Source organism: Ornithodoros turicata, unplaced genomic scaffold, assembly GCF_037126465.1.
Source record: "Ornithodoros turicata isolate Travis unplaced genomic scaffold, ASM3712646v1 ctg00000838.1, whole genome shotgun sequence".
NCBI classification, from domain to species: Eukaryota; Metazoa; Arthropoda; class Arachnida; order Ixodida; family Argasidae; genus Ornithodoros; species Ornithodoros turicata.
Genome location: NW_026999403.1, coordinates 389,943 through 417,641, shown reverse-complemented (window position 1 = coordinate 417,641; position 27,699 = coordinate 389,943). Strand labels below are relative to the sequence as shown.

At 44.2% G+C, this 27,699-nt stretch overlaps 1 protein-coding gene across 1 annotated transcript; it reads right to left on the bottom strand.

Annotated features, from left to right (window-relative positions):
• Positions 1 to 366: 366 nt before the first annotated feature.
• LOC135375169 (cytoplasmic aconitate hydratase-like) lies at positions 367 to 27,113 on the bottom strand. Its single transcript, XM_064607891.1, has 23 exons — positions 27,018 to 27,113; positions 26,460 to 26,552; positions 24,509 to 24,674; positions 23,061 to 23,198; positions 20,262 to 20,486; positions 17,669 to 17,738; positions 16,696 to 16,879; positions 15,625 to 15,764; positions 14,264 to 14,435; positions 12,957 to 13,057; positions 11,938 to 12,054; positions 10,461 to 10,623; positions 9,286 to 9,421; positions 8,432 to 8,516; positions 8,212 to 8,368; positions 7,039 to 7,103; positions 5,558 to 5,617; positions 5,384 to 5,488; positions 4,136 to 4,278; positions 3,873 to 4,020; positions 3,676 to 3,798; positions 3,368 to 3,553; positions 367 to 530 (listed from the first exon to the last, which is right to left on the bottom strand). The coding sequence occupies exons 1-23, from the start codon at positions 27,025 to 27,027 to the stop codon at positions 417 to 419; spliced, it is 2,901 nt and encodes a 966-aa protein (XP_064463961.1). The 5' UTR covers positions 27,028 to 27,113; the 3' UTR covers positions 367 to 416.
• Between the last annotated feature and the right edge of the window lie 586 nt (positions 27,114 to 27,699).

The following is a 27,699-nucleotide window of genomic DNA, read 5'->3' as shown; positions in this document are numbered from 1 at the left end:
CATTTGTTTACAAACAAGGAGATGTCTATTCGTCGCAGGGCGAAAATATTTTGCGTGGTGGTTCCTGATGAACAGCCTGACGAATAAAACAAGTTTCCAGCTATCCTAAACGTCATCTCATTTTGCCATGCGCGGTGGCGTCACTAAGGGGATGTGAGGGGTGTGGTCCGCTCCGGGTGACGCGCCGCCGCTTACACTCTCTCGCTGCGGCTTCTTTTTCTGCGTGTGGGATAAGATTTAGTTATCGTGTGTATCAATGGGGGGGACGCAAAGAGCTCCGGCACTGGATGACGCGTCCCCTAGTGATGCCACTGGCCATTTAATGGCACATGGATCAGAACTTCAAAGAAACGGCAAACACATTGAAAAACAACAAAGAGCATTTTTACTGACTGCTCCTCTCGCCATGCCAGCCATCAAGGCAACATCTGTCTCACTACATACTGTAGGATTCCTCCGTTACGGAAATACGTCAGCTCCACCTCTGTATCGAAACGTAGCAGGACGTTGAAGCTCCGGCCGTCATTCACCTACGAGCAGAATGGGAATGTAACGCATCTCGCTTTTGTCTACAATAGTGCTCATCAATATGTGACAGCAAAACTCAATGGGATACAGTGGCTTTGCTTTGCCTCTGTGTCACGTAAAGCGCAGTGATGGCCCCTAACTACTTCTACAGTAGTTTAACTATAACTACTAACTACTTTGCCACTGAGTAGTTTAACTAGTAGTTCAACTACTTTTCAGGGGAGCAGTTAAAACTACATCTATAACTACTTAACGTTGTCCATCAACACCAATCCCTCGTAGTGTTCTTGGACACCTAAATATGAATCACAACCAATGATAAACTTTGGCTCAAGCCATTGCTACGATCGTTAAATACAAAGCTTGCGGTGGGATTCTTTCTGTGACTACGCAATAAACTAAGTTGCTGAATTATTTCACAGGCTTCACTAGACAGGCATTAAAAGGGAAGATTTAGTACACATGCACGACACAATTGCTCTGCACCTCCGTTCTCATCATACAAGTAGTTCAAGGTAAAAGTCGGAAGCACAGTCGTGCCGTAAAGCTTGCGGCAAAATCGGAAGTAGTTGGTGCCTTCAGTAACCTAACTACTGTAGTGAACTACTTAAAATAGTAGTTTAACTAGTAGTTGCCACTACATTTCTGCAAGTAGTTGATAACTACTTTTTAACTACAATCAGGTAGTTTAACTAGTAGTTTAACTACATGTAGTTAACTACTGGCCATCACTGGTAAAGCGTGCCATAGATAATGGTCCAACTTGTCGGTGAGCGTGTCAAGAGGGGAAGAACAGTGAGAAAGGAACTTCGGGGCATTTCTGGTTATTACCAGTGAAAAATAGCAGGTTCGAAAATGCATATCTATGTACTGGCTCCCACAGTAAAATTGTACAGTGGAGACCGCCGAAAATCTGCACTATAAGCAGTACCGCATTATACACCAAGAACGCGATCCAAGGTATGGGCGCCGCCATTAGTGCTGCCACCCTGTGGTAGTCACACGAACTGTACACATGTGGATTGCCGTATGCAGAGCTCCTTCATTTTTTCGTGCGCGTTTTCGTTCATTTTCGTTTCCGTTCGTGGTCATACTGTGCCGGTTCATTTTCTCCTGCTCAGGAACCGGTGTAGAACAGCTATCACATCGGCCAGCACTCCTCACGTGAACAGCTGTGCATATCGCACGCGGAAGCAAGTAATCTTCTTTTTACTCGATCTTTCGAACGTTGATACGCTACTCAGGTGTTTACCGTATGTCTAGTTATATGGAATGATACGTTATCGTCAGTCATAGTCATTAAAGACGGCGGCCCATCCCAAGTATTCATCCCAATAGGAAGATAGATTTTGGCAGCCACCCCTGTTGTGTCGTCGCTGGGAACGAGGCTAGGGAGCGTACGGAGACTAGCGGTTTGAGAGTAACGCGACAAGGTCTATAACCAAATATCACACTTTTGGGCCAATACATGCCCGAGATCGAGCACCTACCTATCTGTTACACCATGTTGTGAACCGGACTGAACAGCTTGAAGGTTCCTTGCAGCGAAAACAATTTATTCAACATTCACAGGGAGCCTGGGAAAACGCCATGTTTCTAGTCTGGCGTAACTTCCTGACCATGTCTCGCACCATAGCGTCCTCAACAACGGCTCGGCAACTTAATCCCTCATTGCTCAATCCATTCTCGGTACAGAAGTGCCTCAATTTGTGCACACAGTCTATCGCCTCTTTGGTGCCGTAAAGTACCGATAACCATCCGAGTTGTTTTCCGGCATGCACGCCTCACGGTGCACTATCGCTTCATCGGTGTCCGTTAACAGTGTCCGCTGAAGAAACAAAGTTGTTGTCTACAAGATCGTTCCACAAATCTTGCGAGGAGATAACAGAAGCGTCCCTTGTGATGGGTTATTCACGCTTCGGAATTCGCTGGCAAATGTGTTCGGCCCTTCACCTACTTCGAGGAGGATGTCGGTGACCGCACTATAACCGGTATCCCACATTGGGATGGTCCATTATACAGGGTGGTCCACCAACCATGATAGAAATTCATAGTAAAAAACGTAGGCCCCGGAGAGACATGCGCTCAAGGAATTTTTTTCTGCCAGTAACTTTTGCCACATATTGGTAACATTTTTATTTCATTTCAATTGACGGAAAGTTAATTTCTTGAATTGAACTCCGAAATTTCCCGAGGCAACCTAACATTTTCCTTGCGGAAATGGGTTCCCCGTGGTCATTTTACTCAGTATTGCACACAATCCCATTCGCAATGCAATGGCAATTGCCGAAATAAATTTGCTGAAAATCCGTGGAAACGAGCCCTTGGCTCTGCCACTTTTTCGACGGCTCGTAGTTTGAGCGCAAAGCTTGCAATATTCCTATACAGTAGAACCTCTTTATAGTAACTCCTCTTGTAGTAAAACTCTGCTTAAAGTAAACGAGAACTGCGGTCCCGATAGAATCCCATACATTCAATGGCACACCTGATATAATAAAACTCCTGATCTAGTAAAATTTCATCATGGTCCCAGAGAGTTTACTACAAAGGGGTACATTACATTCTATGGGAATAATATTGGCAGTCGGAAAAAGCCGCATTATAAGTGGTCTCCGCAGTACCATGCTTAGGACACGCACTGATGAACGCGTCAAGCAGGAAAAATACACCATCTCTATGGCAAACTTTACATGGGGCATGGCGAACTGCATGATTTCAGATCAGGTTATCTGGGTTTTACTACGCTCCTAAAACATCTTTTCAGAGATTGTGTAATGCAATATTTTGAATAAACTAAAAAAAAGAAGAAGAAAAACACAATAAAAAAAAGAGTGCTCACTTGAACTGTGAGGGTTTGTCCCGGTGTCAGACTCTCCGTCAGTGGAATGCTGAAACGCTCCTTGCCGGTAAGGCCCAGGGTCTCGGCAGTTTCGTTGGGCAGGTACTGCAGGGGAACAATGCCCATCCCGATGAGGTTGCTACGGTGGATTCGTTCGTAGCTCTCAGCTATCACCGCTCGAATACCCTGAAAAGGCACGGATCGAGCGTTCATGAACGCCAGGGTTCAGCACGTTGGAACAGAATGACAATTTTGCATACTGATAGCGAGGAACATAGGCACAATGGGACGACGAAAGGGAATTATACCAAAAGGTAAGGTCCCTTAGCAGCCCAGTCCCTCGAAGACCCCGATCCGTATTCCTTGCCCGCCAGCACGATCAGGGGAACGCCGTCTTGCTTGTAACGTTCCGCGGCATCGAAGATATCCATCTGCGAGGCAGAGAGGTCAACGCTGTAAATCCTGCACACGTTCGACACATCGGAGTATGGGAAGGGCGACCTACTTCTTCGCCGGAAGGAATGTGTAGCGTACGCGGTCCTGGTTCCTGCAGGAATTTGTTCACGAGCCTGATGTTTGCGAAAGTTCCTCGGGCCATGACGTCATCGTTGCCACGCCGCGCTCCGTACGAGTTGAATTCACGCGGAGTGAGCCTGCAAAGGACACCAAATAGAACGGCTGTGTGGGTCTGCACGTTCTCGGATCGTGGTCGGCTATAGCCACGGAACCGCGTCACAGCAGACTCCCGGAATGTTCTCTGGAACTCACCCGCGAGCAGCCAGGTAACGTGCGGCGGGGCTGTTGCGCGCGATGCTGCCGGCAGGGGAGATGTGGTCCGTCGTGACAGAGTCGCCCACGTTCACCAGTACGTAGGCGTCCTGGATGCTCGTCACCGGGGGAAGTTCCCGTGTCTGAAGTGAAACGAGGCTTTCTAAACTCGGTGGAAGATTCAACTGATGACGTTCCATTCTCGGAATCTGTGAGGCTAGGTGATGCGATGATGGGTGGGGTGATGTTACGTGATGTCAATGTCGGACGACGAGTCGCTATGAGCTATGAGATATGGGTGTACCGAAGTGAGGCTATGGTTCTCAACTTATGTTACTTCGGGGAACCTGTGATCATGCCAGCAAGACTTCCAGAAACCTTCTAAGGCACAATAGTGGACACAACCATAGAGAGGTGGGTCGGGCGAACAAGATGTCGTACAAGAAGTGAATCAATGATTTTGATTGATTGATTGATTGGTTTATTACTATATTATTTGATTATTTATTTTGATGTTGGGTCGTCGGTTGAGCCAACCAGCGATGTCCAGTGCAGCCGGGCATGGTCGGATGCCGAGGCCAGTCAAAGGCAAGGTTTCGTACACAGTCAGGTTTCATTTGCGGGAGTTCAAGCTCCTGAGGTTCGCTGAACCCTTGTGAACGGAATGTGATGCTGAGCGATACTATGAGGTAAGGAAGTACCCCCCCCAGTAAAAAATCTGCCACCCAAGCGGGTCATTTGTTGCAGTAATTAATTGGTTTCGGATTTTTTTTTTTAAATGCTCCTGCTGAGGCGACCCCCCATAGGGCCTGCGGTATTGTTGTATAAATAGAGCCTGAAGTTTTAGGGTTTTACCCGATTCTTCCTCGAATTTGCACCCCGAATTGAAGGGTGCTGCTTTAGGGTGAAACCCGATTTTTACCCGGCAAATTGCCCTCACTGGGATCTCTGTAGGAATGCACAAACTTACTTATTTGGCAGCTAATGCAGTTCCATAACCGTTTGTACCAAACCACTACACTTAGTTTGAGTAAGTGAGCCCGATTTCTCCTCAAATTTAACATACTGGAAGTTTCTTCACCCGAATTTGCATGAATTTAGTGCACATATTTATTTACCCGATTTTTACCCCCCGAATATAGAAAAAAATATTTCCCGAAAACTTCAGGCTCTATGTATAAATACACGTAAAAACACAAGTAACGCCTTCTCTACAGTTCTCCAACATGACCAGTTTCAATTTCTTACCATGGGATCAAAGAAAGGCGGACACTTGATGTAAGTGGAGCTGCTATCCCACGGATAAAGCAATGTCTCAGGTGCGTCCAGGCTCTGCCAGTTCTTGCTGCCTTGCTGCAAGGTCCACAAAGCGTTCACAAGGCGGCAACAAACAAAGACAAAGTCTGCAGAGCTTACACCTACCTCAATCTTGGAGTACACCTCCCGGAACATGCTCGGAATGACGAATTTCGACTCCACTTCCTGCAAGGACACGTACAGGATAACTAGGGCCTGACTTTTTCGGGTTTTATTTTTGGCCAAATTCGGGGGGTAAATATCGGGTGATATTTTTCATTTGAAAATTCGGGTGTGTTCGGGTTCAATCCCGTTACGGCATATTCTGTCGTCAGGAATTCGGGTGTATTTGGGTGTTTAATAAAAATTTGTCTTAACGTGGAACTAATGTTTAGCAATGTTATCAAACTTTATTTTAATGCACGCTTATGAGTGTGCCACGCGACCCGGATGTTTTCGGGTAGATTCGGGTTAAACCCGAATTTTACAGATTTCGTTCGGGGGGTAAATATCGGGCGGATACGGGTTTAACCCTAAAAAGTCAGGCCCTAAGGATAACACGCCACATTTAATGACGTAACACTCTTACGTGGTCAGCTCGTCTCTGCTATCGTTTCCCTTCAGCCGTACGCAGCAATGGAGCAGTTTTTTAGGGTCATGTGAATGGTAATTTTTAAAAACTCGAGCAAATACGAAACGAACAGTTATGTTCCAGAAGCAAATATAAAGCAAATAGTTAACTGGAGTGAATAGCTCTATAAATTTAAGACTGCCTTTTTGTGCCTGTTGGTACATCGACGTGGTTAAAGGCGCTAAAAGAGACAAAGAGAAACCAAAGATGAAAGAGTTGAGAGTTGGCACTCTGTGTTTGTGATTCATCTTTTCCTCTTTTAGCGCTTTTAACCACATTGATAGTTCTGTACACCCAACCAAACGTGTATCCAGCATATGTACGGATATGCAGCACACATACACGATACATGAATACGGATCTTTATATGTAGCAGTACTCACACCCTATATATTTTATACCCTGTGCAGCTCCAGAACTATCCCAACATGTTCTATTTGAATGAGACATCACTTTGATTCAAATTTTGAATATAGAATTGCATGTATGATTATCTTCGTGGCCCTAAAGGTTTTACAAAAGTTCACGAAAATTGTGACAAGTGTTGATCCCATAATCTATAGGTACTACATAGGATACTTAGTTATATATGTACTATAATTAGGGCCCGACTTTTTCGGGTTTTATTTTTGGCCAAATTCGGGGGGTAAATATCGGGTGATATTTTTCATGTGAAAATTCGGGTGTATTCGGGTTAAATCCCGTTACGGCATATTCTGTCGTCAGGAATTCGGGTGATGCTTTTTGTTTAATAAAAATTTGTCTTAACATGGAACTAATGTTTAGCAATGTTATCAAACTTTATTTTAACGCACACTTATGAGTGTGCCACGCGACCCGGTTGTTTTCGGGTAGATTCGGGTTAAACCCGAATTTTACAGATTTCGTTCGGAGGGTAAATATCGGGCGGATACGGGTTTAACCCTAAAAAGTCAGGCCCTAACTATAATATAACTGAGTTATATTTTCTCCTCACCTGGATCTGGTCCCTAGTTGGCCAGATGTCCCATAGGTAGACATCCTCTCCCTTTGAACCCTTTCCTACAAGGAGAACAAAGCTCAGAATAAGTGATATCTTGTGAAAGGAAAGGCAGTTTACTCTAGCAATTAAAAACATGTAGATTAAAACATTATTATTGATATATTGTATATTACACATTATTGTACATTATATTGATATATTATAGATTAACATTATGATGAATGTCAGCTGTTTTGCTTCACATTTGGCATTCACTCCCATTCCACTGTCAACGTTTTGCACTGGTTGGGCTGTGACATCTTTGTAATGATTCAGGCACGAACGCAAGAGTTTATCCTGGTCCTGGCCTGGAGTTTATCCAGAGTTTATTCCATGGTCTAAGAAACCGTTGACACATCCATTACGTCGAGATACCCGAGCTCGAGTTGTCATGTTGTCATGAAATACAAGCCTGTAGTGGTGCGTTTTAGGACACTACAAAGCACGGAATGCGAGCTACCACAGCGGGATGTCGAGGGACACAACATAAGCAGTTCAAATGGAGGCGCTTGCCACTGTGGTTTTACACGCAGTAAACTGACAAAAACAAATAGCTCCAGTGTGCTTCACAGACTCAAAGAATGACGTTTGCAAGCATACGGATGCAGACTATCTGGAGTGGTTCTCCATTTTTCATAGACAACTTCCACCATTAGTCTCAACTTCCGCGAAAATAATTTCCTATGCAGTACAAGATACAGTCAAACTCCTTTATAGCGCACACCTTCTTAACGAAAATACCACTACAGCAAATTTTTTTTGCGGTCCCGCTGGAGCCTATAGGTCCAATAATAGACATCCTTTTTAACGAAAATACCTTTACTGTGATTTTTTTTTGCTGTCCCCTGAGTTTCGTTGTAAAGGAGTTTGACTGTATAACAGATGGAAAGTGACAAAGTCAAAAGAACCACACGAATGGACAGCCACAACACCGAAGTCTCCAATGCATAGCAACAACAAAATAAAATTGTCACTGAAAAAGACACAGTGATGGGATCTGAACACTTATACTTCCTAATTCCCATTCAACTGTGCTGGGCATGCTTCAAGCACGTCCTGACAACTTGCCAAGTGCCCCAAATGCCTGGACACGCAACCGCCCTCTTCGCAAACGCAGTGCCAACTCACCAAGGGGTTGTGTCTTGAAGTCGATGTCCACGGTGCCAGCGATGGCGTATGCAACCACCAGAAGAGGGGAGGCCAAATAGTTTGCACGTGTTTGCGGATGCACCCGGCCCTCAAAATTACGGTTGCCAGACAGCACCCCGACGGCAACCAGGTCTCCCTGCAGACGACAGAGGAAAATCAGTATGTACACACAGCGGTCTCAAACTGCCGTCAGTGTTACCTTCTCGATGGCTTCCACCACAGGCTCCGGTAGAGGTCCACTGTTGCCAATGCACGTCATGCAGCCATAACCCACGATGTCAAAGCTGGATTGAGAGAACACTCGTGTGTTATCCTACTGCGAGCACAGGAAAAGCTATGGCGCTCCAAAGTCAAGAACTGAGGGAAATATGTCACTGGACCAGGAGAAAGCAGGGATCGGGGCTGGTATTTTTTTCGGTCCGGATCTGGTTCGGGTTCATGCATATTGGTTCGGTTCGGGTTTAGCTCCACTGAACTGAAAATTATCAGCTTGAACCCATTCAGGAATATCGGTTTGGATCGGGTTCAGCTCAGGGAGAACACCGCCACCCCGCACACACACAGGCAAAAAAAATAAAAAAATCGTTCAGCGGTCGGGACATTTACGGGGGATTGGAACAGTTACTTTTTTCGGTCCCGGTTTAACCGGTTCATGGGCGGTAATTTTGCTACATGAAAGCGTAAGAAAGAGCGTACACGGTTGTAAGAGAAAGGTGTGAGATGACCGTTTCAGGTGAGTGAAAAAAAAAAGGTCGGTCAGTAGCACAATGATTTCACCTCTTAACCGATTCCCCAACCAGTAACCGTATGAATTTTTTCCGGTTCAGTTCTGTTTCGGTCCAGGACAAGCAAAAAAGTTGTTCGGGTTCGTCAGAAAATAACGATTTTTTTTTTCCGGTTCGGGTTCAGTTCCGGTTCCGATCCCTGGAAGCAAGAAGGCTACATGCATTCGTGTAGAAGGACCTGTACAATGACCTACTTCCCTCTTTTCTTGAGAGGTTACAGTTCAGCAGTATGGCTTTCAAAAATCACATAACTAACGAGTGACCTTACCCCAGTTGCTCCAGGTAAGGAGTGACTCCGGATGCTTTGAGATAGTTGGTAACGACTCCACTGCCAGGGGATACACTAGTTTTTACATAGGGAGCCACCGTGAGCCCACGTTCCACGGCGTTCTTTGCCAGCAGCCCTATTATTAAATGGTAATGTAGATACCATAGGACATATGTACCACATGAGCACACTACGTGAGGATAAAGCACAACAGCGGACCTCCATCAATTCGATCCCGAATCAAAGAAATGGTTAGGAAAGCTGCAACTCAATGTCACTTCTGTTTGCCAAATTATGTTATGATAATCTGTTGTTGTTGTTGTTCCTGCTTGCAATGTGTATCAGCAGAATCCTATTTAGGAACAACTGACACATTCGAGAAGTGCTGTTACTCAGCTACACTGAGACAACAAACAAGTGGACAAGGACTGCTGTGGGGGAAAGTCCTGCTTCTCTCTTCACTCTGGCTTCTGTGGATTAAATGCCAATGACCAGATAGCTGTTTTGGTGTTGTCCAGACACTGCTTCTGCAATTTTCTTACGTAGGAATCCCCTAGCCCAAATTTTATTTTGCTGTCCTTTACGGTGAAACATGCTTGCACGTACACTGGTTAGGTGCACACACCAATTACCTGATTTAGACTGCTTCTGCATTCAAACTAACAAACTTCCTTGTGTATGGAAATCCATGGGAAATCACTGGGAGCTTTTAACTTGATAATATTAAATAAATGAAGTTGATGAATGCCTGCTGTACCTAGATGACAAACTTGACCATGCTTTGGTAAGTCCATGGTCGTTGCATCACTCTGAACATGGAGCTACAACTTTTGCAAAAATTTACAAAAATTTGCAACACTACTGACAATTTCGAGAGTACTACATTCAATTCCACTGTGGATCAGATCTCACCCATGAAGGTCAATCGCTGAGGCAGTACCCTCCAAAAAACAAAGACTTTGCAGGAAGTGCAACAGCATCATGAAAGGTGTGCAGTGAACTTTGCTGTCTTTTATGAACTCTGAGACAATCTTCCTCATTCCAAACCTCAATTTATGAAAAATTTTTTCGAGGAACATTAACTGTTCAAAAATCGAGGACTGACTGTATTAAACTGCACTGCACCGGCATTAACTGTGCATAATACACTTGCTCCAGATCTAGGTAGCACTCACCAGCTCCAAGCATGACAGAGGGGTTGCTGGTGTTTGTGCAGCTGGTGATGGCAGAAATGACCACAGAGCCATGCTGCAGGTGATATTCTTTTCCGCCGTATTTGAACGGCACACCGCTAGAGTCCAGCTGGTTTGCTTTCAGGCCAAAGCCCTTGAAGCCAACCTGTTCCCAGTACACGTTAGTCCCAGCACGTTAGTCAGCAATAAGATGTTCAGCGTGCAGCTCTTCTGTTCAAAGCTAAGCCATTACCCTCAGGGCATGAAAATGTAAAATTAATAACCAAAGTGCAATAAATTATAGTGAATAAAAGTATTAACATTAATGTAAATAATAATATGGGATTTATAATAATGTATTACTGTACATAACGATACTGCATAGATTATGCACCTATGCAACACTATGCATAGATCTGTAGACTACGTAATTGGTACTGATCATAAATAGGGCGCGACTTTTTCGGGTTAAACCCGATTCCGCCCGGCTATTCCCCCCCCCCTCCCCAACTGACCTCCGAGCAATTCGGGTTAAACCCGATTTCTTCCCGAATTCCAGTCACTACAAAATCCTCATGTGACGTTTCCACAGGAGACGAACAAAGGTTGCCACGTGTAACACATGTAAAAACGGATCTCTTACGTTCCCAGCAATACACCCATGTGTGACAACACTGTCAATGCCTTCGGGGATTACCGCTGGAAGGTCACGACCCCGCAAAAGAGAAAAAAAGAGAATAAGAAAGGACTTAACAGACAGGAGGAGAAACAAGAACACCCGGCAACACCCCAAGGTACAATTACCGCCCGATTTCTCCCCGAATTAGAGATATAAAAACAGTGCCCGATTTTTATCCCCTAAATCTGAGAAAGGCATTTAACCCGAAAAATTCGCTCCCTAATCATTAATAAATAAACTAAAAAAGGCAAGAGGTCAGGACTTCACACAGCAACAGGCAAAGACACACTGATCATTCTGAGGGTTTGTTTCTCACACAGTTTTCACAAAGAACGGCCGACTGAAGACATTGTGATCTCTCTGACAAGTCTCCCAAAAGCAGTGTACTTAGAGCCTGAAGTTTTAGGGTTTTACCCGATTCTTCCCCGAATTTGCACCCCAAATTGAAGGTTCACCCTTTAGGGTGAAACCCCGATTTTTGCCTGGTAAATTCCCCTCACTAGGATGCCTGTAGGAATGCATTAACTCGCTTTTTTCGAAGCAAATGCGGTTACACCACAGTTTGTACCAAATCACTACAGTTAGTTTGAGTAACTGAGCCCCGATTTCTCCACGAATTTAGCATACCGTCAGTTTTTTTCACCCGAATTCGCACGAATTTAGTGCACACGTCTATTTACCCGATTTTTACCCCCCGAATTTAGAAAAAAAATATTTCCCGAAAACTTCAGGCTCTAATTATATACTGTGCAGGAGTGGAGAAACCTAACTACACCAGATCAATATTGTTCCTTCCATTACCTTGTTTGTGAGGCACTGCAAGAAGTCTTCCTTCATGCTCTCCACAGGGACTCTGTCTTGTGGTCGCTTGGGTCCACTTAGGGATGGCACCACAGTGGCTAGGTCCAACTCAACAACCTGTACAGTGGATGCGTGCAAAACTCACGTTACACAGAAAGGTGTGAATGACAGGCGGAATTGTCTCAAATTGGGTTGGGCTCAACTATGTAAACTATGTTGATTGAGTAGTGGCTGAAGAAGCGAATGTAAGCTTGTAGAAGATTATTTTCAGCTCTGAGACGTTGATACCACTTGCCCATAAATAAATATTTTGGAATGAAGGAGCCTCCTACATTTCCGGCATCGCGTCAATGTAGCGCATTGCATTTTGAAATAAAAATATAATCCATTCGTTATAACCCCCACATGTGCTGCAAAGAATGTGAGGCATATCCGTGAAACCATTGTAAAGAACATCGCGGAAGCAAGACAATACTTTTGAAAAGCCAAAGATTGCTGCTAGCACTGAAAAATGTGTATGTACGGCTACAACAAGAAAGGTGTTTATTGGTCAAAGCGACGTAGTTCTCATGCTGTCCTAACTGTAGGTTGTCTTTATATAAGCGTACGTACATCAAAAGAAGCATGCTTCAGAATTTGTGTCACATGCAGGTTAACGATAGGACAGTATAGCACTTTTAGTAGCACTTATTTTAGTATAGCACTTATAGTACATACTCCATTCACTACAACTGCACTGCACTGTGTGTGCACCATCTACATCATGTAATAAGGAAACAGACTGGGGCTAACACAGCTCTAGCTCCCCTCCCCACCAAACACATACCCAAGCAGCATAACACCTTGAACCAATATTGAACCAATATTGGCAATACTGGCCCAATCTTGGTCGAATGTCGGGCCAACATTGCCAATATTGGTCCAGTATTGGGCCAAGATATTGTGCTGCTTGGGTACAGACTATATTGGGAATAGGACATGCAGTCTACGCAGTAGTACAGAAACTATGAATAACGCACTTGTGAGAAGACAGGGTCCTGAGATGAGTCAGAGTAATCCCTCAGCATTTTCTGTGCCTTCAGATACGCCTCCATGTACTTCACCACCTTATCTTCGCGACCTATGAGACACGAATTGTCACAACTTGTAGATAGGGACAACATTAAAAGAGGTCAGTTTTCAAGAGATAAGTGCTACGAACCAACATGACGCATAAAAACATAGAATGCGATGCCACCACAGCTTTAATAGGACGGCCCCCGTCGAACATGACCTACCCAGAATCCGTTGCGTTCCATTGTCCCTCACTGACAACAGAACCGTGAGAATGGCCTTCAGTAATAACGCCGCATTCATCAAAGACCACAAACAACTATTTGGCCGAAAAACTGGAGGAAACCTTAGAGGGGTTGCGACATTTCGTTCCACGTTAAATGTGCGAGACAAGTATTTGCATCAATGTTAACCTTCATTGCAGGTTTTATAGTAAAGGGGTAATAGGTGCACAGAAAAGTCAGCCCCACCAGCACTGATGCTCATCCAGCCCTGATATCACTGTAGGCATCTCCACCAGAGTAGTTTATCCACGGTATGTATAGGGAGCGACTTTTTCGGGTTAAATGCCTTTCTCGTGATTCGGGGAGTAAAAAAATCGGGCGCAATTTTTAAATATGTAATTTGGGGAGAAATCGGGCGATAATCGTGCCTTCGGGTGTTACTGGGTGTTTTTGTTTCTCCTCTTGTCTATTAAGTCCTTTCCTAATCTCTCTTTTTTTTTCTTTTTTTGTGGGATCGTGACCTTCCAGCGGTAATCCCCGAAGGCATAGACAGTGTTGACACACACGGGTGTGTTGCTGGGAACGTAAGTGAGCCTTTCTTACATGTGTTACACGTCACGAGCTTTGTTAGTCTTCAGTAGAAACGTCGCTTGAGGATTTCACAGTGACTGGAATTCGGGGAGAAATCGGGTTTAACCTGAACTGGTCGGAGGTCAGTTCAGGGGGGAATAACCGGGCGGAATCGGGTTTAACCCGAAAAAGTCACTCCCTAACTACGTACAGCTCGGGGGACAAAAGTTTATGTAACAGTATGGTGCGAGGCCCTATCTGGAAACTGCAGCAAACAACAAAGGGTGAGAGACGAATAAAATAGCCGGCCACCCGTCTCTCACCCGATCTCTTCCCGATATTTAGCAGGGGGCCGCTCCGATGGAGGAACACGTCAGTGCCGTGTTCCCTAAACTTTTATATAGAGCTGTAAAATTACGTCTAGCAAGACTAAGAAAGAAGGCAGGAATGCCGCCATTACTCCGCGACCGGGGGCTCACCTGTTTGGCGGAGGTAGTCGAGGGTCTTGCTGTCGACCGGGAAGAACCCCACGGTGGCGCCGTACTCGGGGCACATGTTGGAGACGGTGGCACGATCCGCAATAGATAATTGCGCTACGCCGGGACCGAAGAATTCTACAAACTTGCCCACTACACCCACTTGTCGTAAGTGCTGCAAAGTTGGAATAAAAACTTTCAAAAGCTGTGCATGCACATTTCCAGTGCAATGACGTGCACTTTTGTAAGGAATGGAATACCTAACCTATAACGATAGGGAAAGAACCCAATTATACCGTCCATCCAAACTAAACTTAAGCCATATCTTATGCACAAAATGCAATAACGAATTGTTTAAATGGTTTCTTACCCCAAGCTGCATGTCGTGCTTTTCTTAAAGGTTATTTCTATGTGCTGGAATTGTACTTGTAACCTTATTTAATGTTCAGAGCACATGATGTAACTATCTTGTTGTTACGGTCTACTGAACTGCTGACTGCGTATTGCATCACAGGCTTGACCTAGCAATCCTGTTAATTACACTGTATGCAATTCTACTGTTGCAAATAAAGACTTCTTCATTTACTTTCGGACTTCTAGCACCTTCAGAATATTGAATCTCTGTGAGCCTTTCAATCCATGAAAACTTCACTCAACTGAAACCGATTGAAAAGATGTACCGCTAGTGTACTATTAGTTACTTGCAACATAACAAGTGCACCAGCATTTACACATCAAATGATCATGTTCACTCATGTTCAGAGGTTCATATATTATGAAATCTAAGAATAATCATTACGACCTATAACTAAAGAGCGCGCTACTTTCACAAGCAGCAATGCCACTCTCAAAAAGTAATTTGGAGCAATTTTTGCAGCAACAAGACTTCGGAGCATGCAAATCTGCAATTTTGGAGCACTCTGGAGCACATAGCCACAAAATTTTGGGTACAAAAATTTATTGCACAAAATTTAAATGATAGGGTGCATACACATGGTATCGTTTCAAGTATAAAGGTACGCTCACTTATGTTGGTCTCCACAGAAAAAGAATCTGAGTAAAGGGACTGAAGTAAACAATATGTTGGCAGCATCACTATGAAAACAGATTCAGCAGCATACTGAACAACAATAAAATAACAACAGCATTCAAAGACATCACACACAAAACCCACACAGTAACTACGGAGCTTTTGAAGGCATTCATTAATGTCCTTCAGCCTAATGATGATTTGAAAAAAAAGTTAACTTTGAAAGAGATAGCAGCCGTACGCTCTCATAGCCGATGATTTTTCATGCTACTGCTCACGACTATGTCATGACCTTGCCTTGATGATAATATGATAATGATGACAATGATCTTGCCTTGGTAATAGTGAGCACCAAGTCGGTGGAAGTGGCCAGAGGACTGAGGGTTCCACTGAGTCTGTAGCCGACCACTTGAGGCAGCACCATGCTGATGGCTTGGCCAAGCATTACGGCTTCAGCTTCAATACCTCCAACACCTGAGATAGATAAACTCGCAACATGTAATAAGTTAATCGGTATTTTGTAAATTATAAATAAAATTATAGTAAATAGAACATATACGTACCGTAGAACCCTTTTGTAGTAAACACTCTGGGACCATGATGAAATTTTACTAGATCAGGAGTTTTATTATATCAGGTGTGCCATTGAATGTATGGGATTCTATCGGGACCACAGTTCTCGTTTACTATAAGCAGAGTTTTACTACAAGAGGAGTTACTATAAAGAGGTTCTACTGTGTAACATAGCCTAATACTGTCCCAGTCTTCTCCAAACCAAATCCTACGCACTTTTATAAACTTTCTTAGTGATCGAGAGGAAATGTAGATATCAGTTCTTCGGAGCAGGGTAGTGCATACTTAGAGCTTTAAGGTTTCTTGGTTAGACTCGGCCAAGCCCACTTTTACTCTGATATGCGTTTATCACATTAGATACCCCTTTTTGTCATTTGTCCAAAATGTCTAGATGCGTCCCGACGCAGTGGACACCAGTGGCTACAGTGGACACCATCACTGTAGCCAAAGTGAACAACCAGTGTCGACTGCCAAAGCGGAGGAGAAAAAAAGTGGAGGAGGAAAAGACCCTCTTGCATCCAGTGACTCACTAATCCTTCCGCTCCGCGTGACTAACCCCAAAGGCTCGGGACGGTGACCTTAGAAGTGTGAGGTAGAAGTGTTCCGTGGGTCGTGCTCGCGACCTTATAAAAGTGAAATTTTTCTTATTTTGGGGGTCGACCGGAAGAAAATTCCACTGTTTTACATGAGCAAGGCATTCCACTGATGACTGTACAACAAAAAAAAAAAAAACTGTGTGTGTTTGCATGTGTTTCAATGGGAGAGCTGATGGGAAACGACAATTTGAAGAATGTAAGTCACGGTATGCAGGAGGACCCCGCGACGCACTTACCCCATCCGACAACACCCAAGCCATTGATCATGGTCGTGTGAGAATCAGCTCCAACCAAGCTGTCCGGGTACAGGAGTCCATCACTGTGGAACACCACACGTGCCAGGAACTCCAAGTTCACTTGGTGAACAATACCGGACCCTGGAGGCACGATCATCATGTTCTGCAAGGCCTTTGAGCCCCACTGCAACAAAGAGAATATTGTCAATATTGTTACTTTCTTGATTTGTTGGTTAATTTACCCCGCTACTGTAATGCCATAAGGCGGTGTAGCGTATACGCATAAATAAATAAATAAATAAATAAAAAAGAGAAGCTATAGTGTGTTACTGCACTTCTTGAATCATCATGTTGTTTTTTATGTTGGAATGTGTCACAATCAGAGGCCTTTAACGCAAGTTATGACTGACCTTAATGATGTTCATCATCAATACGACAGTAGGGTATACGGGTAATAGTATAGCAGTAGGGGTAGTACGGGTAATATGACAGGTAACAAAGTTTTCTCATCTGCTGTTAGGATTATAACATTATCATAGTCATGCTTCGTGTGACGCTCGATTATGTTTTTCTTGGTTTTGTTCTACTAGTGCAGTGCACCATTACTCAGACTATGGTTGTTCACGGGCACCATGAAAATAAAAGTTGAATTGAATTGAATCACAGCAAATGGAGGAAACAAGCTTGGAGACTACTCATGTACTCAATTTTACAGTGTACCTCTCCACTCAAAATTTGGGACAAAACTCGGCATGCACGTTAAAGCTCATGGAAAATGAACACGGAAAATGGAAATGGCACACGGAAAACGAAGCCCTAGCAGAAGAAATTATGGCATATCTTGTGCACATAACACTTTTGCTAAGAAATCTGCTAAGAAACTTGTACACTGTACAAGTTTTTCCTGTTACAGCTTTGGTAAATGTTAGAAACAGGAGGTACTACAAGGACAGGGAGCAACTACGAGGATTACCTTTAGGAAGAGAAACCTCTCTTTGTTTCGTTCAAATTCCAGGTCTTGGTTCCTTTGTAGTGCGTCAGCCCTGGAGCAAAACACAGCGTATTCATTGCAATACTGTACCTCTACACACATACACATAACTAATTGTAGTACGTTCAGACAATTCATCAAAACTGCTACCACATACTACCACACTGGTTCAACTGAGGCGCAGACACATCCAAATTCAAGCCACCACACCTCCACCGTGTTAGTACCGCCACAGTGAGTAATTCCCGATAAACTAGCATTTCCCCGGACAACTGACATGTCTGCATGCATACCGAGAACTGACCTCATCCCTAATTGCCTGTGCACTGCGACATTTCACATTTTTGTAGCTCATTCGGGCGAAAGAAATTACTCTGACAAAAAAAATAATTACGCCAAGAGAAAAGTTGGCCAGAGGGCCACAAGGATGTGACAAGATTAGGAAGGAGGCACATTTTGCAAAGTTCCGGCATCACGGCATTCATCACAAGAGGCGACACAATGATGGATGGAAGTTTACCGCCCCACACAGGGGATGTAGGGATGTAGGAGGATGAAGGAGGGAGGAAGGGGGGAAGGATATAGGGAACAAATAGGGATATTTTCTGCTACGGGGGAAAGCGATTGTGACGCGTATTTTACAGTGCACAGGGGCAACGGCTCAACAAGAACTTGATGTTGGACCACTACGGAAAAGAGAGCCCTGTCAATCTCAGATCCCATTCAGTCGCTACTTAACACTACCGATTTCAAATTCCGGAGAGCCTAACTGAAGTATTTTGGAAGGGATGACACAAGAGCTTGTTTTGCACAACGATTAATGAGCAATACAAACTGAAACAGCTAGATAATATAACGATGGACCACAAAGAGCACAAATGTCTGGCGGCAACGACAGGGAGGTACAGTCGAGCCCGTTTATAACGATACTGGCGGGAACGCCAATATATCGTCATATCAGAGTGATTGGTAAAAGAAGGGTTATCGTTATACACGAGCTCTCATGAAAACTGCCGGTCGGGATCACGTCAACGAAATGGAACGGTACAAGTAGAACACCGTTGAACGCGCACATTTGGTGAGAGGGCAAAAGCATTTCATCTAGCTCTAAATTGACACAGCTTTGTGTCGAAAGCTTTTCCCAAGGACACCGTAACCGTCGATAACACGCGAGATTCCGCAGCTTTTGAAATTGACGACTTCGTCCATCGCTCGTTGTCCAGTGCCGTAGTCATCACCATTCGCACAGTCAGAACTACATTAGAACGCGCCTCATCCACGGGTAATTCGCCAACGGGTGTGTGGGTGGCAGCATGCGTCTTTTTGCCAACTCACATTTTAATGGGTGCAGTACTTTGAAACGGGGTTTTACGCAAGTACAAAATCCACCACCAGTATGCATGCAGCAGGCCAGAAGAAAACTTGAGGGCGAGAGAACAATGTGGAAAGGGAGCAAGCAACCTCCTTTACTTCGACTTCCTTACTACGACTTAATTAAGAACTAATAGGCCGGAAAGAGTTGTCGAAGCATTATTAACGGGCAAGTCTTCCATCTTCGCCTGATCATGCCGGCCTCTACTTCCATCTACAGGGTGAATTCAGCAAAGGTTACACATTTCGATCGCATCGTAAAAACACAAGATGATGTCTCTGGGGCTTCAAACTTTGCAGACTGATAGTCATTCACCATAAGTTTTATCCATATTTTTTTCAAACGTTGTCACTTTGTAGAAAAAACGCAGAAGCAAAGCAAATTCTCACCCCATGCATTTCCTATAGCTATAACGCCCGCAAACCGCCATTTTCCCCTCTGTCTGCTTCACGTTCACATCACCACGTATAGGTGGCGCCGCCTCTAAGCCCTGCATCTGATCCGTCTGGGTTTGAACCCCCAGAGACATTACAGTCAAACTCCTTTATAGCGAACACCTTTTTAACGAAAATACCACTACAGCAAATTTTTTTTGCGGTCCCGCTGGAGCCCTATAGGTCCAATAGTGGACATCCTTTTTAACGAAAATACCTTTACTGCGAATTTTTTTTGCTGTCCCCTGAGTTTCGTTGTAAAGGAGTTTGACTGTATCTCGTATTTTTATGACATGACCGAAATGTGTAACCTTCGCTAAATTTACCCTGTACATCTATATTCTACGGCTGCTACCTCCTGAAGCGATATTGCACACGGGCGAAAGCTCCGCAGTCGCCTTCATTAGTTCAGAGTTTGACGGATCTACTGGGAGACGGCAAGTCGCCATTTTATCCCGAACACGTGGACGGAACATACCAGGACAAGTTCCACCAACATTAGGTTACACGGGCTCGTGAAACTCCGATTATCGGGCTACCGTAATAAACGGGTTATCGTAAGTACGGGTTATTGTAATAAACAGGTAAGTACGGGTTATCATAGTAAACGGGCTCAACTGTATCGCAGTAGGGCTCCCAGTCTGACAACATCTAACTGCTAAAGATCGTGTTTTACGCTCGGCTCCAGGACGTCGATAAACACAGCGTCCCGCAACACCCCTGCCCCTGTCATGCAAAAACCAAAGAGCAAGCACAGAGAGCTACCCACCCAAGGGCCCTGAGCCCATGGAAGGGGCACAGTTCCGACTGCAGAGGTGGGTGGTGGGAGGGCAACCGGGCCGTGTGCTGCCTGAGGGGCACGGGGGAATTGCGTAGCTGCGAGGCTACATCGCACGCACTCCCTGCTGGCGTTGCCCGCACACCCCTGCCCCTGCAGCTCTGGCACGTAGAGCAAGCGTTCCCGCCTCCCGGGTTGGGTGAATTTCGTAACACGCTGAAACATACAGGGGGGAACAATTGCGAGAGATTTCAAGACTCGTTGGAAAGAGAACACAAGACCGTCACAAAATGGCAGGGGCTGCTTTCTCATCTCTGCACTAGTCTTACAACAGTCCTGCAGGGGCGTCCAATGGCATTCAGTAAAGAATGAGTTTGCTCTCTGAAGTTGGTCATCATGAAAGGATTGTCTGACTGTTCTTTGGTGAGAGTACAGCCCCCACATTTTCTTATGCACAATGCCAATGAATATAGTACCTAGTCACAACACAAAAACAATATTACAAAAGTGAAAGTGTTGCAGATTTTGACATCTTACTTGGGCCTCTAGATGGAGGCCAGTAGTATCTGAAATAAATAATAAAAAAAATGTAGAACCACTAATGGAAACAAACGCAATTTTCTTTGCGTGGGATCTACATAACCTGACCTTATTTGGCACGTATTGATTTACGTGCACTGAACACATTAGTTATATTTACTTGTTCACTTTCTCTATTAATTTGTAAATTAAAAACAATTTGTAACTTGAAGACATTTATCATGTAATGCCCCGCTGCACATTGTCAATGCACTGTTCATCTAGTCACGGTATGGAGCCATGCAAAGTCATGGCTTTTTGCTAATTGTTTTGCTGTGCCGGGCTTTAATTAGGAGATGGCATAGGGCAGTCGTGATGTTCACTCTGAGGGTTGTTCGTGGCACTCTTATATGCACTAGGAAAGATGCGAAGGCAATGGGAGCAGTAGCACACCAGCATTCCTATTCTGTATGATGAGAGAGCACAACACACTGAGTTTATAGAGTATGTGTTGTCTGGGTTACATAGTACTAAGAAGCTTTGGAATAGGGGCAGATTGGGCTCCGACCATGCACAGTGACGACCCCCGAATTTCATTGGGGCCTGAAGGTGCTTGGTTGCCATATGCTATTTTTGTCAAGTACCCCCCAAGGAGCTCATAAAGCCACTTTGCCCCTAAGTCAAATGTCAGTGATGTTACAGCATTAGTAAGCATTCAGTGTTATGCACTAGGGCAGTGGTTCTCAACTTACGTTATGCAAAGGAACACCTGATTCCACCAGCATGATTTCTCTAAACCTTCTATACCACACAATGGTAGACATAACTGTGAAGAAGTGGATCATGTGAGATGAATGCCATACAAGTGGAGAATTATTGATTTTGGTTGATTTATTGTTATTATATTTTATTCTTTATTTCAGAGCTATAGGTTGTCAGCAGATCCAACCAGACCTGGCAGGCCAACAACGAGATGTTAGATACAGCTGGATATGCTGTGAAACCCGTTAATTTTGAGAGACAAATTTTTTTGCGAAGGGCACATATTCGTGGCCAGTAAAATTCGTGAAATCTAGATACTAAAGTTTGTGGCTTGGTTGCCTCACTTTGTACACACCTTACATTGATACACCTTCAATTGCCCTTGGCGTATCTAATTAAGGCGGTGCTGCCCATGCTTTTGCTGAAAATTAGTTCAAATGCTTACTTGCAACCAAAAACAACAACAACTTCGTTTTAATTGTGATGGGGGAGTTTCATCACCAGGGCGATACTCTACCCCATTGCTGGCGGCGACGTGACTTGCAAAAAAAAGGTGAAAATAAAGTTTCCGATTATACCGCAGTTTTTCAAGTGTCAATTTTTGCTTAGAATTTTTTCATGACCTTAACCGTTGCGAAGTTATCAGTTTGCAAAAATTAGGGGTGCACGAACAATAAGGGTTTTACAGTATACCAATTCTGGCAAAAGCAGGATTTGATACCGACTCAAGTATCACTTGCAGGATCTCGACAGAATCACATTCGTGGAGCCTCAAGGAATGCTGGCAGAGACCCTAGGTTTTGCGGAATCCCAGTTGAGAACCACTGCACTAGGAAGTACGCAATTACGTAGCGGATGTGATGACTCAGTTTCTGCAAGCCATGCAGAGCTAAAGGCACGGGAAACAAAATGCTAAGACAAAAAGGTAAAAGGGGAGCCTGTACATGCTGACCAGAAAGAAACCCGAGACTAGGGAAAAAAAAAATTGGGAAGACAAAGAGTTCTTGAAAGAAAAACTATCTGTTCCCTTTTTCAGTCTCGGGGGGGTTTCTTTCTAGCCAGCTGATACAGAAAGGCAGAAGTCTTCAGCGGACACTGCTGCCCATGCCGCTGATAACAGTGGCGAAACAGTGTGTTTGATACCCCTGTCACACGGGCAGTCTTCAATGATCATTGAAACCAATAGTCATTGAACGTGTGTGTAGCGCCACCTAGCGTGTAACATGCCAACCTGTCGGGGAACGTTGAATCCAATACCCTTTGGGAAGTTGACACGTCACACACTTGGTGTCACTACACGCATTTTCAATGGTCATTGGTTTCAATGATCATTGAAGACTGCCCGTGCGACAGGGGTATCACCCGAACTGCTCACATAGAAACGTTCAAAAATCCCCTCCAAGATGGTTCTTTTGCAAAAAAAAAATATATATATATGAATTACCGTAAAGAAAAGAAAAAGAAAGAAAGCGTCTGCAAGGAACCCACAAGAGAGACAGACCAACTCACGTGCGCGAGAAGTCCACCTGGACTGAGTGATCAATGACCAAGTCCGCGGGGCAGAGGGGATTGATCTTCCGCGGGTCGCCGCCCAGGCGCTGCACGGCATCGCGCATGGCCGCAAAGTCAACCACGGCTGGTACACCCCTGCATATTATGCGCAACTATTTAAGTTACTTCAGTGTTTCTAAACACTTCTACCACAAAAAATCTAAGATTACAGTGTGACATACCCCGTGCTTTTCGCAATGCCACGAGCTTTTCAATTTTAGTGCATGAACAGTAACGCAAATTTAATTTGACAAAAATACAGTCAGGGTGAATCACCTGGGCTACAAATCATCACAAAGAGGAAAAAAAGAATGCATGTCAACAGGAATGGCTGTTCCAACTCACACATTGCACGGACACACTAGAACTGGCATCTACAGGTTTTCCCGACGATTTTAATCCAAGTTCCAGCTAAATTAATCCATGCCCCATAAAGTTTGCATGGCACGTGGATTAATTTCGATGGTGCTTGGATTAAAATCACCGGGAAAACCTGTAGTTAGCCTTTGGATTCTCTTGACTAAACGTGTGTGCGCATCATAAAATAGGGCACGTTAGAACTGCGCAATTACGGTCCCTAGAAAAACACGGATGCAACGAATGCACGCACGTGCATTTTTGCTAGGGCGGTGCGAATCGTGGAAGCTTGGTTCGAATCCAGTAGTTATTTTTTCAAATAATACTCGATCGAATACAGTCCAATACTGCTACATGTACTATACAGAAAGCTGTTTCTTGAAACATATTCTGAGTTAGTGCTCACATCAGCGATTAACATAACTACCGTGTCATACATCATGCTGTGGTGCTAGCTCTTGCATATCCTTTGGGAGCAGAGGAACCATTCCATATATAATGTCATCTTTGTTATCGAGAATGAACATTGTTGTGTCTGAGATACAGATACAAATATGAGAGTAAACTTACGTAACTTCTGCAAAAAAAAAAAAAAAAGGGGGAAGCAAAAGACAGCTCTCAGAAAGTTTGTGGCATCTTCCACACAAACATGCTTTTCTTATCATGGGACATAATAGAAGTCATGAATACAGCAGAAAATTTATACAGTTTGAGCAAAAAATTATGACACCTCCTTTCATCACTTTCTGTATTTAGCGCATTAATTATTTATTGATTCATCCATTAATAAGTAGTAGCTATTTATCAATTGATCAATTAATAAGCATTAATAATTTATTAATGTATTCATTTATTAATAAGTATTCAGGATATCTTAGCACTGCACTGATATTAAGCATCACAACGGACCATTTTCGATTCTCCGAGAGCTCTGGCTTGTGGCTCCAACCATGGAGACATTTGGCATTTTACATAAATACCTATACTTGCAGATACTGAAGCCGATACCTGTGCACCTCGTGGAGTCACACTGTATGGTCACCACTCACGTGAAATCTTGAAGAAGGACACGGGCAGGCTTGAAGGCGATCTCGACGGGACCCTGCTGGGCCTGCCAGGACAGGATGTTCTCCACATCATGCTCTTTCACCTGGAAGTTGTCGCAGTTGCGAACAGCGGACTCCAGCAGAATACGGACCGAGAACGGAAGTTTCTCTGCACAGATGGAAAAAAAAAGAAAGAAGAAACACGTGTGAAGACACAAGACACCATAATATAACTGGAACTAGCATAAAATACAGACACATTATATTTAGACCCTGAAGTTTTAGGGTTAAACCCGATTTTTCCCCGAATTTGCACACCGAATCGAGGTTCACCGGTTTAGGGTTAAACCTGATTTCTACCCGCAAAACTGCACCTAAGCTAGGCACCTCACGGCAATGACATACTAATTTTTCACAAAATACACGGTTGATCTCAACGTCTGATACTCTGGATAGGCCGTACAACGAACGTTTGTTCGATTTATCCCCAAATTCAGTCTGATGGTAATTTTTCCGCCCGAATTTGCATGAATTTTCGACATCAAGTGATTGACCCGAATTTTACCCCCCGAATTTGGAAAAAAATAAAACCCGAAAACTTCAGGGTCTAATTATATTCTAATGAAACCAGCTGCATATCAGTATTCCCAAGAGGAGGAAGTTACACAACAACTTTGTGAGCAACAGTGGCAGGAATCCAGCTCACACCGCTCTGGTGCATTTTCGCATGCATTGTTGGCAGCCTCCTTGCACTAGTCCAGAGCACTTTTTGTAATGTATACCCTCACTCTCTTCACACCCTCTCCACATAGCCTCCTACATTGCGTTTCCCTTACAACGAGGCAGGAGGCATTTTTGACGACTTGCCTTACTCCTCCGCTCATTGGAGATTGCGGCTTCAGTGCTTCATTTGTCACGACATAAATTATGTTATATGTGTGAACGAAATGGTTAGATGCCTTCCAGTAGCGTACTGTTTGGTTGTGCATTTTCTAACTCTCTCTACTTAGGTGGGGGGAAACCACGGTGGACATTGGGGAGCGGAAAGGGCGAGGGAGTTCAAAAGTGCACAAAAAATGTGAATCACACCCTTCGACTTGATGCAGCGACACCTCTAGGCCAGAGGCGGAACATGAGAGGGACCGTCGGTCAACAAAATAAGCGAAAGCAGGACAAAAACACAGTCCCACAAGCAGGCTGCACAGGACTGCGACCGTAAAAGCAGGACCTGTCCGACCTAAATTGGGACGTCTGGTCACATTGTACCCAGAAGGCACCCGATTTGCGCTAGGTGTGTAAAGACAGGCATGTTGGTTGGGGTCTACAGTTGAATAAAGGAGCACACAAAACAAAAATGACATGCTGTCAGTGTTCGCTGTGTGGGCCCTTTCATTCCACCATGCGCCTAATTTGATTTCGTGTTGAACCAGTCTGATGATTGACACACAGCATACACCTGTGACTACGATGAGATCATTTTGTTAGGTTACCGTTACCTTTTGCGAAGTATTGGCAGTTGTTTGGGCGTACATACATACAATTGAGATGTAGAACCCTGCACTCTCTGCCAGGCTATCTTATCAGTAAGGTCCCAGGGAGGGATCAACAAATAAGGGAGGCATGAGCCAATGAGTGTTCAAGAGGGGTAATATTTCCTTGATGCGGCCAACGATTAGGAGAGACGGAAGTAAGTGGACTGTTCCACTGTCGCCCATGCAAGCCCGTTCTTTGTCATCAACGTGGAACCCTTTGGGAACAATACAAGGTTCATTTATGTTACTTTTACAGGAAAAATGCGAGCAAAAAGTAGAAGTGCAACAATCGGTCAACAAAAGGTTTCACCGCTTTATGTACCTGCTGAATTTCCCAGCAGATGAAGAATGTGAAAAATTTGTGTACTGTGTATGATGTGAACGTGTGAAAAAGCGACAAAAATATTGTTTGCACATATTACCGTATCTCGCATCCCCAAGGTCAGGCAAACTGAAGTATCTGTATTCTTGGCCATCAACTATAAGTTTCTTCACCTGGGAACTGTAAGGGTTTGCTGGAAGAAAGAAAAACAAATAAATAAAAAGTCACAGGCACATCCCTCTCTCAAAAGTTGTCTGAATGTTGATCCAGAAAAACTGGACAGAAGGATGCGGCAAAGAAGCAAAACGGAAGGAGGAAAAATATTTCGTAATTTGTTTACAGCACGCAATAAGCAAAACAAGACGATACATTTGCTTTCCCCTGGGGCCTACGCGCTTATGTTCACAACTGCTTCGAATATTAACGTAAAATAATACAAAAGCAATCTTAAAAACTGCCCAAGAATGTAAAGCTTATCGATGAGACAGACGATAAGGAGGAGTTTCTTCCGACGAGTGCCGTCTGCAACTACAGATCTGTGAACTTCGCGTATACAATAACTTCTTGAACCCACGAAAGCTGTAATATAAGCAATACTAACGAAAACGAGATATTGTTTATGCAAGCATTGCCGGAAATGCAAAAATTGGCTTCTCACCGTTTGCCATTATCAACAACGCCGACCTCACGTACGACAGGACGAGGAGAGTGACGAGTAACGACCTTTGCCGCTAGGGCAACGAGAACTGCGAGAACGAGGACCACTGACGAGGACGCACCGGCCGGCTACACACAAAACGAAAACATTCAGAAAGTATGTGCAGAAAAACCGCCAGACATGTGAAAACATGCCTTCACTTTTCTTCAACTAACAAAGTACGCACGTATGCATTAGCAGCGCACGAGCAAAAGTCAGGTGATCACTATGACGTAATTTGCACAACGACCATGGCGACCATGACAACGACAGAAGCCATGACGCGTACACAACTGTACACAACACATGTGTCACTACATGAGTTACGTTTGGCGTTCTAGCGGTTCTAGTTCAGTCGCGTTGCTTGTACATTTGCCGTGGTAGCCTTCGGCAGCCATGAGCAGGTCACAATTTGTGTCGATAGCGTCGATACGGTACAAAGTAAACAAGTTGAAAGCTGGTTTCGGTTTTGAAGTCGTACTTCTTATCTGCTGTGCGTTTTATTTTTTATTTGTTTCCCCCTTTCAGATAGTAAAACAACATGCGTGATTCCCTCGCGTGCACAGGAAAAGGTTATAATCAAGCGCAAGCTCGAAGCTGGGAAGGCGGACGGGTACGAACGATCGAGAGATCGCTACATGCA